At 43.6% G+C, this 13,346-nt stretch overlaps 1 protein-coding gene across 3 annotated transcripts in view; it reads left to right on the top strand.

The window, feature by feature from the left end:
* LOC116845537 (Krueppel-like factor 14) overlaps positions 1-13,346 on the top strand; it is a 435,757-nt gene that overhangs the window by 140,545 nt on the left and 281,866 nt on the right. For all 3 annotated transcript variants that reach the window (XM_032818298.1, XM_032818299.1, XM_032818300.1), the window contains exon 3: positions 6,059-6,148. In XM_032818298.1, the coding sequence (XP_032674189.1) occupies positions 6,059-6,148 (90 nt within the window). The remainder of the gene's footprint in view (positions 1-6,058; positions 6,149-13,346) is intronic.

Raw genomic sequence — 13,346 nt, 5'->3', positions numbered from 1 at the left:
TTACGGTACACCCGATTGGCGTAACTCACACTGCGCGAGAGGGATTACGCGCGGCGACGTTGGAAACTCTCTTGCCAGAATGCTCGAGCTTTCGAAGCTCTAATCTATTAACGAGCCCGAGACGGCGTGGGAACGGCCGCGAGGACGCCAGCGCGAATGTACCTGCGTGATGCGTGAATGCGTATTACGCGTGGCCGCGAGCGGCCGTTCTCGAGCGCGAATCGGCGCGACGGCGTCGGTCGATACGCGATTAAAAGGGAGTTCCGACTCGCGTACACAGGTTCAATGAGGAATCCTCCTCTTTCCCGAAGACTTCTAATCTTCGAGCTCAGTCGTGTTTCAAGCAGGACTGGTTGCGTTGGCGCACCACGTGCGCCATTATATCTTTGTTGAAACAAATTGCTTACGTATTTTTTTTTTAGTTTTCGTACACTTCATATATTTCCCTCGTGTTGTACACGGAGAAAATATTGTAGCAAAAGTTATATTTTTCTTTACAATATTCGTTTGAAAAACTGGTTCATATTAAAATTATAGTATAAATTACTATAGAAATAATAAATTTTATGATTTTACATGATATATATTATATATAAAAAAAAACATTCAAGAAATTATAAATAATTTTGTAGTGAAAAGACAAATATGCGTAATATTTTTAAACGGTATTTTATAGTCTAAAGTTACAAAACTTTTGTCATAAATTTTACTGTGTACGATAGAAAATCGCGACGTTAGAGAGTGAATTAATTGAACTCTTTGCGCTTCGTAGATTTCTGCGCGACGTTGATAGTTTGCTCATAAATTTATCAAATTAAATGAAAAAAATCCATCGACAATTGGTTACAACACATAATTTTGAATAAGATATAACATAATTTGATTTATTATTACTACCACGATTTAGTTGACATGTGTGAACAAAATACATATTTTCAAAGTCAACCAGGTTAATGCTTGGAGTGCAAAGGGTTAATTAGAAGATTGTGGATTTCGTGGATTTCGTTTAGAGCGAGATATCGAAGTAGATGACATTCTTGTCACTCATGTGGTTGCTTCGGAGTTAAATGGAAGGCGAAGATTTACATGCAATCGTTCGATCTAATGTTATCATGTTCATGCACACGCGTACGGTTCACCTTATTAAAGCCTCCTGACCACTCTTTGCTTGGAAGATGTGTGCTATCCGCTTAATTAACAATTCCCATATCTACTTCGCGTCGCGAAACCGCCGCGATTCGCCTCGAATCCGGTACGCGTCTGATGCTTTAATTAGATATTTTCTACCGTCGCGAAACACGAGGAACTTGATTGCGACCGCGACATTCGAGTGTGAGTCCCGATGGCCGCGAGTTTAGCCGCGATGAATATTCCGAGTCGGTTTTAGGCGTGGGCGACGTGGGCTCGTGCCACGAAATCATAAATACATCGAGTGTGTGAGGGAGGCGCGTATCTTTTAATATAAATAAGCGCGCCGTTTATTCCCAGAGTTAGCCGTATAAATTGAGCCGTGAAGCGCGATAAATCGAGAATCCTACGCAACTAAGTGGTCGACTCGCAGTGCGCGAGGGAAAGCTCTTTCTCTCTCTCCTTCTTTTAATCGGAACACGAATTATCGGACTTCACAATGGCAATCCGAGATTTCGAGGAACGTCAATATGCATCGGCGGTCTGGAGTTTCCACGTTATTGAAATTTATGGACATACCTCCTTCTCCGTTTAGATCGGCAGGAGGTAATACGAATCTTGCTCAAGTGCGGATACATATCTCTCTCTATTTCGTGTAGGTTTATAGAAAATGGGAGTATAATTTAGAGCGACATGTCTTTTCTAACGAGTTACTCGAGATTAGATTTACGTCACTCGCATGATATACTGCTACAGGCGTAGTTTGTTCTATTACCAATCTTAAGTATTGCCGAGCGTCGTAGAAATGCAAACGCGTCTTGTATTCCATACGAAAGCGGCCGGGAATGTATTGAGCTCTCGCGACCATTTTCGGCACGCCACCGCTCGCAGAAATGGACTGGCCTCGCGATGCTTCGCGTTTCTATCAGCGGCTGCTTCACGCGGCGCCTACGCGGGCCTAAATAACGACATTGTATAATATGAACGGCGCGTAAGTTGGCGCGTCGGATCTCGCGTTGGATTTGTATGTGTGCGTGCGTTTAAACCACGTGGCCGAGTCCTCGTTTCCGAGCGCGACGTGAGTCGCCTGGCGTTCTCGTTTCCATCTCGCGGAAGCGCAAATCCCATCGATCCCGCGAGAACTCTCGTTCCCGACGCGAACTCTCGCCGTGCGAGAAGGCAGGCGAGTGCGTTTTCCGCGTGCGAGCACGCGACTGCGTTCCGACACACATCCAGCGGCGCGTCCAAAGAGAGCGAAAGACGCCGCCGATTCAATTTCCGCGACGCAATCTCGCGGCATTACGGAAAATAGGAGAAACCCGGCGGGAAAGTAAACGTAACGCGGTCGACGCGCTGTAATAATGCAATATGCAATAATAACGAGATGGTAACGAGACATCTTGCGCGTTCCGCGTGCCGAAATACAAACCTTTTCTGACTAGAAATTGATCGCATGGTCTTGATTAAATTGTCCTGATTATTAATTAGATTCTAATTATTATCGTCCTTATTATTAATAAAATTCTGTATCGCTACGCTGCGTTACATAACTAATCAGGACTCGGAAACATTACCTTGTATTGGATTGTGTAATAACAAAATTTCTAATTTTTTAGATAAAATTGATATTTTCATATCATTATAATTTTATGAAACAATGTATTCGAAGAATGATAGAAGATCACACAGTAAAATACGTTGTTTCATTTGATCTGAGAAGCCCGAAATTACTTGTTACACAACTCAATATTATATTATATCAAACTAGACAGTATTGGTTAGGAACAATCTGATCAGGATCGTAGGATATGAATTTAGTTATCAGGATAGTTATCAGATTAGTAGTCAGGATATAATGCATACGCGAAATAAAATCCGCGCGTTTTCACCCGCCCAGCCACGCTTCCGAATCGCATCGCTGCGACTTCACCGTGCCGATCGTGCTCAATCGAAATCCATGTCTCGCGATTGTTTCATCGTCGCATCGAACGCGGGTGGTCTCACCTTTTGCGAGAGCGGCGCGGCCCGTGCCCCGCACAATGCATCCTTCTCGCCTTCTCGCGCGTCGTCGTCGTAGTTTGTCGTATATTCGTCGAGATGGCAAGAAACGATGGCGCAATTACTCCCAGTCGCTGTCTCTCTTTCATTCTCGCTCTCTTTGTCTCTCTTCGTTTCTCTCTTTATCTCTCCTTCTCTCTTTATCTATCTATCTATCTATCTATCTCTCTCGTTCCTTTTCTTCGCTCTTCTCTTGGCTCGTGTACGTCGCGAGCCGAGCCGTAATTGTTTTAATGTTTTAATAACCGCGCCCGCTCGTACACGCCGCGCCACTAGAAGAAGACGCCCGTCGTCTTCGCGTAGGACACGACTTGAGGCCGCTCTACGATTACGCTGTCGACCGGAATTACGTAGATACAGATACCGGTGTTTCGCGCCTCGTAGCTCGAGTACACATGAGTGTTACATGGCCGATTAACTCTGTAACGAATATGTCGCTGACACGTGTAAATCAGCCTTCTTTTTTGATACCTTACTTGGACGAAAAAATTCGTAATTTGAGCGATCTACATTGAGAAAAGAATGTTTATTATTTGTAAAGAGAGAAATAATTATTGTAAATTATAATTAAGAAAACTATTTGTTTTTTTAATTCTATTATATGTTAATGATAGTAACTTTATATATATATATGTATATATATATATATATATATATATAATAATAATATATATATATATATATATTATTATTATTATTATATGTATCATCTTTTTGTGTTAAAACAATCAAAAGATATGGTTGGGACCAAAAGTAACTATAATTTTAGTTGGATCAATCATTCTTCTTTCTCTCAGTATAATGTTGCGTTGTAATGAGATAAAAACATGAAGCGCGTGAAAAATTTGTTGGAGAAAATTTCCTAAGTTCTTCACAGAGAAAAAGATTTGGTTGTATTAACGTGAAGTTCGATTTTAATAAATGAATTAACGCGTTTTGATTGAAAGACACAGAATTTCTGGTTCTTATAACTCAAAGTTGCCTTCTGATCAAAACCAGAAATTTCATTTCCTGCAAATAGAATTCGGTTCGTTCATTATCGCTAAACTTTCACGATTAATACAATCAAACTTTTATCTCCGTGTGCGTTTCGTCGAAAATCTGACGGTGCACGCGGTGCGCCAACACGCTTGTTTGTTTTTCTCCTCGAACGACTGTTCATTCGTTCAAGAGTTAATCGTGGAAAAAGGTCCCTGGTGCTGCGTACGAAGATACGATTTTAATTATTTCGTCGCCCCATGCCGCGGTTTCGGGCCGGGGAAGAAGTTGGGATCTCGCGGGATCTCTCTTCGTACCATTTCATTTCGAGTGACTCGCGTAATTGATCCATTAGCGCGCTCCTGCCATTTCACGCCGGCAGGCGTGCGCTTTAATCGTGTCGCGGAGTGCTATTCTAAATTGTATATTGCCGCACTGATTCACGTCTCTCTGTACGTCGAAGAGGGTAACATTATCATAGATATTGTAAAACTTCCCATCATAGATTTTCTGTTCCTCCACCGCTCTGTTGAATTCTTTACAACTTACGGGCTTTACAATGGAAAGTCTTGCGCAGTTTGCCTTGTGCAATTTGAACATTCTTTATTCACGTGAAACGATAACTTTGTGCTATCGTTACGTTTTATCATCATTTCTATCATTTTTATCATTATATCACGACTACAATAGCGTAGCGTTATGTTCGGCGCTCCGCAGAAGTTACTTCGCCGTGCAAGTCCCTCTTCCGTCGAGCCAACGAGCGAGTTGGCCGTATTAATTTGGCAATTGATTTACATCCAGCGATACGTCTATTGTTAATAAGTATCGCTTCGTGACCACCTGGTGCACGACTTCCATTCAAGGAGGTCGAAATTAAAGGCGGAGCGCGCGAACTCACACTGCCGCGAGAATATTAACGAGCCTCGATCATCGCGATATTCGACGCGGGATGTAATTGTAATGGAAATCGATTTGCGGTGCGTCGATTGACGAGCGAAAGCGCGTGTGTAAATTTGCGGTCGCTTCATTCACGCGGTACATGTACGCCAGAGAGATGAAAATTCGCAGCGTTCGCTCTCGCACGCACACGCACGCCCGTGTCCGCGCGAATGTCGATCCGATGCTACGCATACGGTAATTTTCGACGCGTTATTACGTGACGCGTTGATTGCCACTCAAGCTCCTCGAGTATCTTTAGCGCTACCGGAAGGTGACTGATCGCGTCTGGATCTTTGAACTCTTTCAGACTCTCCAGCTTCATTCTCTCGTTGACGAATTAAATAATTCATCGATCAGCGAAGCCCTCCAAAACCTCCGCGCAGTTAACCTTTTCAGGAATATCGATATATACGTGTGTCCCTAACTTCATTTTTCTTCTTCAACTCGGACATTATCGATAAGATATAACGAACATTATACTGTGAATAAACATTCGCTACAAAATTTCACAAGAAAAAAGAAGTCGTATAATGTCATATTTATGTCACTTTGAAGTCACACAAATCGTTTTCTTCGGATTTTAATAAATTCATCCCTGAAGAAGATAAGCTGAATTAAGGATTTACAGTTAGAGAAAATTGTCAGCTGGTGATTCCTGCGGTGTAAACTCGCTTGAAGTGTGGATAATAATTAAAATAATAAATGAAATCGTGCGGACCGCTTTTCCACGATTCGCACGCGCGCGTTTAAAGTTACCCACGCTACGACTATTTCATCCTCACCACCACCCTTCTTCGGTCGGTCGGTCGGTTCTTCTCCCCCGCTAATTTTCTGCGAAGAGCAATTTCGTTTCCAAGGCGCCCATTACGATTGCTATAATAGTGCTCATCAGACCTCGCCGCCTATCACCTTTACCTTCGTCTTGTCTAATTACAGGTCGCGTTTATTATTTCAGGAGGAGAGCGAGCTCTCGAGCAAGCGGTGGGCCAGTGCGCCCCGCCGCCCGGATAGCCCCTGCATCCTAGGGGCACCGACGTCTAGGGAGGTGAGTCAAAGTTGATTTCATTCCATATTCAACTAACTTTGATGTCGCGGAAACATTGTCTCTTATAGAGCAAATTTGCTCAAAGGAGACTCGCTTTAATCTCTTCAGGAATACCGGCACGTATGCGTTGTGAGTTTAAATACGTTTAATTTTTGTTTCAATTCAAATATTCTCGCGACAAAGGCATAATAAACATTACTGTGAAGAGATATTCATTACTGTGAAGAGATATTCACAACATTTCATAGCGAGAGAAAATAAAATTTCGTCAAAATATAACTGATGTCACGTTGACGTCGCACTTCAAATTAATATTAGTTTCTTCCGTTCTTTGATAAATTCCTCCCTGAAAAGGTTCACCGAATCGCGACATTTGTGATACCTAATGCAACTCTGCATTCTTGACATTCTCTTTCAGAGATCCAAGGTGTCTCTCTCTCTTTCGCGCGCGCGCTCTGTTCTCACGTCTTGAGTGACAACATCGCGACGTGAAATAGCGAATCGTTGAAATAATTATCAAATTTTCTAGTCAGAAAGAGAGGGAGAGAAAGAGAGATGTCAAGAAAGCAGGCTGACTGTTGCACGTGTCACCCACGCGCTTATTTGCGGAGTTTTAGAGCGGTTTTCCCGATATGTCGCGGCGAGCACAACGGAGAGCGAGGACGCTCGCGTACAGTTATTCGCGAGTACGTCATCCTTACATGATCCAGGGTATGGGTGTCGTTGCTCTTAACGGACATTAAAATTTCCGCGCGATTATTCATGCCGATAAAATCTCGCCTCGGTCTCCGGACGAACGGACGAACGGTGCGCGCGTGTTAATAACAAGCGTCGTCGCTTGGAGCGCTTCGTGAGGCACCTCGCACGGATGTGTCGGTCGTACGACTTATTCGCGAATACATGGCGCCACCCACATGGGGCTCGGGCATCTCTATGATGGGTGTGACTCGTGTGTTGGCATTCGCGATGCATATTACTGCGCGCGGCGACGAACACGAACGTGCGCCGTCGTCGCCTCTCACGAGGCGTCCGTGCCGTCTGCACTTTTTCCCCGCTATTCGAACCATGAGCAACCGGTGGCTCGCGAACGTGCGAATCCTGACGACAAACGGGATTCTAGAATCCGAATCCTTCTCGCGCGGTGTTCGATGGTCTCGATGCGATATAACCATGTATCTGTGGATTTCCCGGGAGGTAGACATTTGTGTAAAACAAAGATCCATGATTGATCAAAGGTCCTCTAGATCTTTAATCATGAGAAAGTAATGCGAATAAATAAATAATTGTCGAAGGATAATATACTGTTCGATGGTGCAACGCCATCTCGTATGTGCCGAGAAGTTCTCGCACTTTAATGCACGTGAAGTACTAATTAGTAGCCGAGCTATCGAGAATCGCGAATCTTCTCTTTAAATCATTTTTTTCAAAGCACTTTTTTAGTAACACTGATTTAACACTTTCCCTCATTCTTTTAGACTTAATTCGACGTTTGCTCGTAGTGTTGCGAAAAATATTTATATTTTGTAAAAAAATATAAATTTTAATAATAAAATATTAATTAATAAATAATAATAATATTAATAAGATAATAAATATAATTACACAATAATAGATATAAAATAATTTTGTAAAAATTAGTATATATAAATATACAAGTTATTTATTAGTACTAGCGCGATTAATGGCAATTGTTTGGTAAATTCCTGCAATCCGATTACGCGGATATTAGTGCGAGCACTGATCTCCATCTCAACATCTTCGATTTCGTCAATTTCGACGAGCATTCACGCGCAGCTCGTTGTAACGTAGGTACATACGTTGCTCTATGAGGTAACACGGCGGAGCTAGCCACGATAATAAAACGCTCTCACTCGCGTTCGTGACATGAAATATCGTGGATCCTTTCACGAAACGAAAATAGAGGATTGCCGGTGCTCCGGGGAACGTATTCGAGAGATCCGTCGCGTTTTGCGCGACGCGCTTGTGCGTCACGGCGAGCGTGACAGGAAAGAAGAAAACGACGACACAGTCGTCGACGAGGAAGCAGATTATTCGTCGCATCGTATCGCGTTGGGCCGGCAGGTGCAGCGCTTGCACTCGAGGTGCAAACGTCTCCGACGAGGTGTTACATATTTGCGCGGAATCTGCTCGCGACTTGACCGACTCGAAAATTGGTGAAAGTTCGAAGACGCGCGCCACGACGTCGTAGGCGAAGATGGACGTTTGCGATTAATCATCGTTGCGCGTCGATATTTCATCGCGGGCACACTTTTGACTTTATCATACGCGCGCAGATAAAAAAGACTAGTTTCTCTCTCTCTTTCTTTCTTTCTCCGTTAACGCTTTTCGATGTCATCGATATCCACGTTAAAGGCGAAGAATTATTGGTAAAAATCGAAGATAACGAGGACGAGGAGAGAGGAGAGAAAACTTTAATCCTTCGCCTCGGGCATCGCGCGCGAACGTACGCAGCCGATCTCGCGACGCGTACCATCTGTTACAGGACAGTATTTCCGGTATCGATGCGCCTCGCGGCTGGCACGCGTCAAATCCTGCGAGCGACGTGAAGTCGCGACTTGACGAGACGCATTCTCCGCGAGTCGCTCGCAGAGTCCCGCGCGTCGCGTAGAAAGCACTCACGACGTGCACGTAGTACGCGTTAATTACTCGTTAACGGTAACGTGGACGCGTTAGTTTCACACTGTTTATCCGTGCCAGACGAACGATACGACGTCTTACGTCAAAGGAACGGACGGTTTTAGGCGCATAATGAAACAAATCAGCGAAAAAAGAACCGAAATTATCCGGCGTTTATCCTCACAATTTAACACATTGATTGTCACGTCATATATATTTAAACGACGCTTAAATTTCCGTAGATGTCTCGTCACCTCTTTGTCGGTGACGCTTTTATTTACGCAATTAAGAATGACTTTACTACGTAATTTTAATGATATTGAAGGGAAACGATAGAATATCACTAAAATAACACATTACATTGATCGGATCTATTGGGATTGACACGTGCACTTACGTCAGTCGTTAATTCTTTATAACTCATTTCTCTTCTTTTTGCTTTTGAAAAGAAAGCTATATTACAAAGAAATAGCAAATATTGTTCGTGGCATACAGATTAATAATCAGATTTTTGTTAAAAAATGGCAGGAGAAATAGAAGGTAATAAGAGAAATAGAAGGTAATAAAAGAGTATAAAATAAAAACAGATTGTACTGTTTACTTGATAGTATTAAAGAACCACGGGTGTTACACTCGGTCGGGAACAAGCAAAATTATATTTGGAAAATGTATGGAAAATGCACGAATATGTAACTTTAAAGTCACACGTAAACGAAGTCACGGTATTACGAAGAGTCAACAGCGATCCTCGTGCGCGCAGATATCCGCGAATCGTGCGTTTAGTCGATCTCACGTCGTCTCCGGCTCGGCCGAGGATATCGGATATTTGACAGGCTCCCCGAGTGTGTCTCTGGAAGAACGGCGACCGCTTGCACGCCGCCGTTGCATCTCGAGGGGGGACGACGTCGTTGGGTGCATCCGCGGCCGCATCGGGTACGGTTCAATTCCGTTACGTGGACGTAGCCGCGGGCTTCCCACGCCAATTAAACATGACTCATTAACGGGCACGGAGAGCCGGTAGCCCGGGATCGATGCCTGGCCGAGAGCGGTGCAGCGACGGCCGGCCAGAGCGCGAGAAAGAAGGAGGAACGGGCGGGAGAGCGAGAGCGGGCCCTTCCTATAACTCTCCGGCGCGCCGGCAATCGGAACTAATCTCGACCATCCTCCTCTTCCACCGGCTGTTCGCGATGCAATATTACGGCGGGTACCGGTAACCGCGAGAGCGGCGTGTACCTGGCAGCGCCGGTGCAATATTTATAGTCGCGTACGCGTGAGTACAAGGGAGCTTGTTGTATTCGAGCGTTCCGCGAACCGTTCCCTTCGCGTCCCACGGAATGCGACTGTCATCCTGACGTCTAAATTTTGATCGGTCGTGCTCTTCCCCTCCCCCCCTCCTCCTCGTACCGCCACGGATATACCTAATGCATGGCGTCGTGCACTGGCACGGTTTGACCGCGGCTCGACGTCTCCATGATCTCGTACTTATGTTCGCCGCGGTGAATTGCTTATTTAGACAAATGTAATTATGTAAGTACCGTAATGTAAAAACGGTAATTATTCGCACTAAATAACAATCGCGAGCTGGCTCTTAAAGGCCATGTTTCCTTCGTGTTTTAAATAAAAAAAAATATATATTTACGAAATAAAAGATATTTATTCAGTGGGGTAATTAATAATATGTTTATTTGTACTAATATAAAATGCTTTCTAAATAAGAAAATATACACTTTCTTGAAACCTTAACTTTTCGTGTGTGGCAGTAATTGTTTATACTATTTATTTAAATAAATAAATTAGGATTTAAGTAAATGTGTTATTAATATTATATATTTTTTATTTCTTAGATATTTTTTTTTCAATGTAGAGAGTGTGCAAGTGTCAATTTATATATATATATTTATTAGTCAAATTAATTTCACCTGGAATCAAGGGAAGCCGTGCATTGAAACTTGCATATATATTCTTTTGGTTGTGTTCTTTTTTCCTTAAAATGGGTAGGTTGGCTTGCGTCTCGCATGCACAGTTATATTATGCAGTTTTATTTTAAATGTAACTTTTGTATAGGGACTTTTGGTATTTTGTGGAAGAAGAGAAAATACAATATACTTTCCAGTGACTTGTAAAAGCGCGACGCGAGGACAGCGCGAATGTCCGAACGACGCGAATGTCGTAACTGTTTAACGTGAATGGTAAATGAAACGTTCGTGTCGACCGCGGGATAAAGGCGCGAAGTTTTTTCGTGAAATCGATAGTCATCGCCTTAGGCCATCCCTGTCGTTGCTTCGGCTATTGCTGTCAACTGCAACAAAGTAACGGGATGCGCACTACTAACAATGCCTTTACTGCTATTCTCCTCTGGCATGTGCGCGCGCTAGCATTAAAGACCTGGCTTCGTGTGCGCGCAACTTTTATCGGATAGCGCTACGAAACGGCACAATAGATGTTGAATCATTTTTGATCGGCCGATATGCACTGATTAATACCATCGTCACGGTAATCGTGGATTGTTTGTCGAGAGTTCGGGACGTCATGATCGTATTTCTGTTAAGTACATCAATCATTTGTTAACCTCTTTATGAATGAATTTATTAAAAAAAAAGAAGAAAATTACTTAATTTTACAATGACACATAAATATAACATTTGTTAATTAGATGGCAGATTTCTTTCTTTTGTTGCGGAATTTTGGGTAAATTATTTGTTCACAATAATATTTATTATATCTGTCGACAATTATTTGAATTAGATAAGGGAAAAATCGAACGCAATATGTGTAAACATATATATGTATATTGAGAACAAAAAATGATTGATCTGACTAAAATTCTTGTTACTTTTGGTCCCATCTTTTGTAGTAAAATTTTTTGCTCATTTTTTTTGTAGTAAAATTATAGTAGTGACATGCACATAATGTTGTTATCACTAACATTATAGTAGAATTTAATTTAAAAAACGATTTTCTTGATCATAATTTACAGTAACTCTTTCTCCATGTGATTATAATTACAAATATCAAACATCTTTTTCTCAGTGCATACGAAGGTACGCCTAAAAAGGGAGTTAATTTATGAGACTGTTTCCTTTGGAAATACAGCGATGTCTGTATCCTAGCTTGAAAAAAGAAATGGGGGGCGAATGAGGAGAAAAAAACTCGAGGAAACTGGGGAGACGCGTGAAATCATGCCAGGCGATAAAGTGGGGAACGCTCCATCTGAAAATCCGCGACTATTTACGGAAGGGATCGGAATTAAGTGCCGGTCAGTCCGCGCGACGACGCTTATGGCGACTGCTGCACACACGTCGTATATCTCGGTGTCACCCTCGCCGCTTCTTCTCTCCTACGTTTATCGTAGAAAATTCCGTGGTCTGAAACGGGCCTAACGGGGCCCGATGCTCTTCCTTCTTCCCACAACGCGGCGGTGCGCGATCCCCGAGGCGAAGAGAGCCTCGAGACACGCTGGGAGAGAGAGAGAGAGAGAGAGAGAGAGAGAGAGAGAGAGAGAGAAAGAGAGAGAGAAAGAGAGAAAGAGAGACTCCCGACGAGGCTCTCCGAGAACCGTGAGGACGAGGGTGAACCCGGGGGGTAAATTATTGCCGGTGCATTTGGCGATCGCTTCCGATAGTCGTGGATTCCTTCGTGAGCCTCGTGAGCTCACCCGATACCTCGTCGCCTGTCTTTGGCAGCCGTGGAATCCTTCTCGCGGCTCTTCTCCTCGCTTCCTCTCGTCGTCGAAGTCGACGACGACGACGGCGTGCGGTGGCGGCGGCGATGGCGGCGACTGCTCGATGCAGAAGAGACCGCGGGGGTGCCCGTTAAAGGCAAAACCTGAAAGGCGAACCTCCGGCGGAGACGGACCGCGGCGAGATCGGACCGATCCGAGGGTCCTGGCGGGATAATAGCGCGGATAGCCGCGAAAGTTACGACGAGCCGGACAGCTAATGTTGGCGTCTATCACTCAGAGCGGCGCTAATGGCATCGCCGGACCTAATGGTGAGCCTCGCGAGTCAAGTCCGATCTCTGACGTGTTCTCTTTCTTTCTCTCTCTTTCCCTCTCTATTTCTCTCTCTCTTTCTCCCTCCTTCTCCCCTGTAACAGAAGTTATCCGTTACCGTGTTTTACAAAGAGCTTCATTTAAAGGTGATTGACGTCCCTTAATAGTACCGATATTTAATAGTTGGCAATTGGTTAAAATTAACACGTCTTTAAAAAATGACTCTCCTTTTTCAACATCGAGATATCGACGAGCTTAATATCAGTACTTTTCCTATGGAATTAACGGAGAATAGACCAACGGGGAACGTCGTAATTTCATGAATTGACAAGGAGAGATGAGAGTTTTTAATCGCTACTTTGAATAAACAGAACGCCGGGCGTTGGATTATTTTTTCACGATAGCGTCCGCACATCGTCATTCGTCATTCGCCCAAGTGGAAATACGTTAAGCGAGAAGAGAAAAGAAAGAAAAATCGGCAGGTTTCTCACGTAGTCACCTCGTGATACAAATTCCACGATGAAACTTCTTTTCGAAAGAAATGACTGAAGTAAGTCGAAGGACCTTTTA

Source organism: Odontomachus brunneus, unplaced genomic scaffold (assembly GCF_010583005.1).
Source record: "Odontomachus brunneus isolate Ranch 3 - 2012 unplaced genomic scaffold, Obru_v1 Obru_scaffold_053, whole genome shotgun sequence".
NCBI lineage: Eukaryota > Metazoa > Arthropoda > Insecta > Hymenoptera > Formicidae > Odontomachus > Odontomachus brunneus.
The sequence above is the reverse complement of the archived record's forward strand: the minus strand, read 5'-3'. Positions and strand labels throughout refer to the sequence as shown.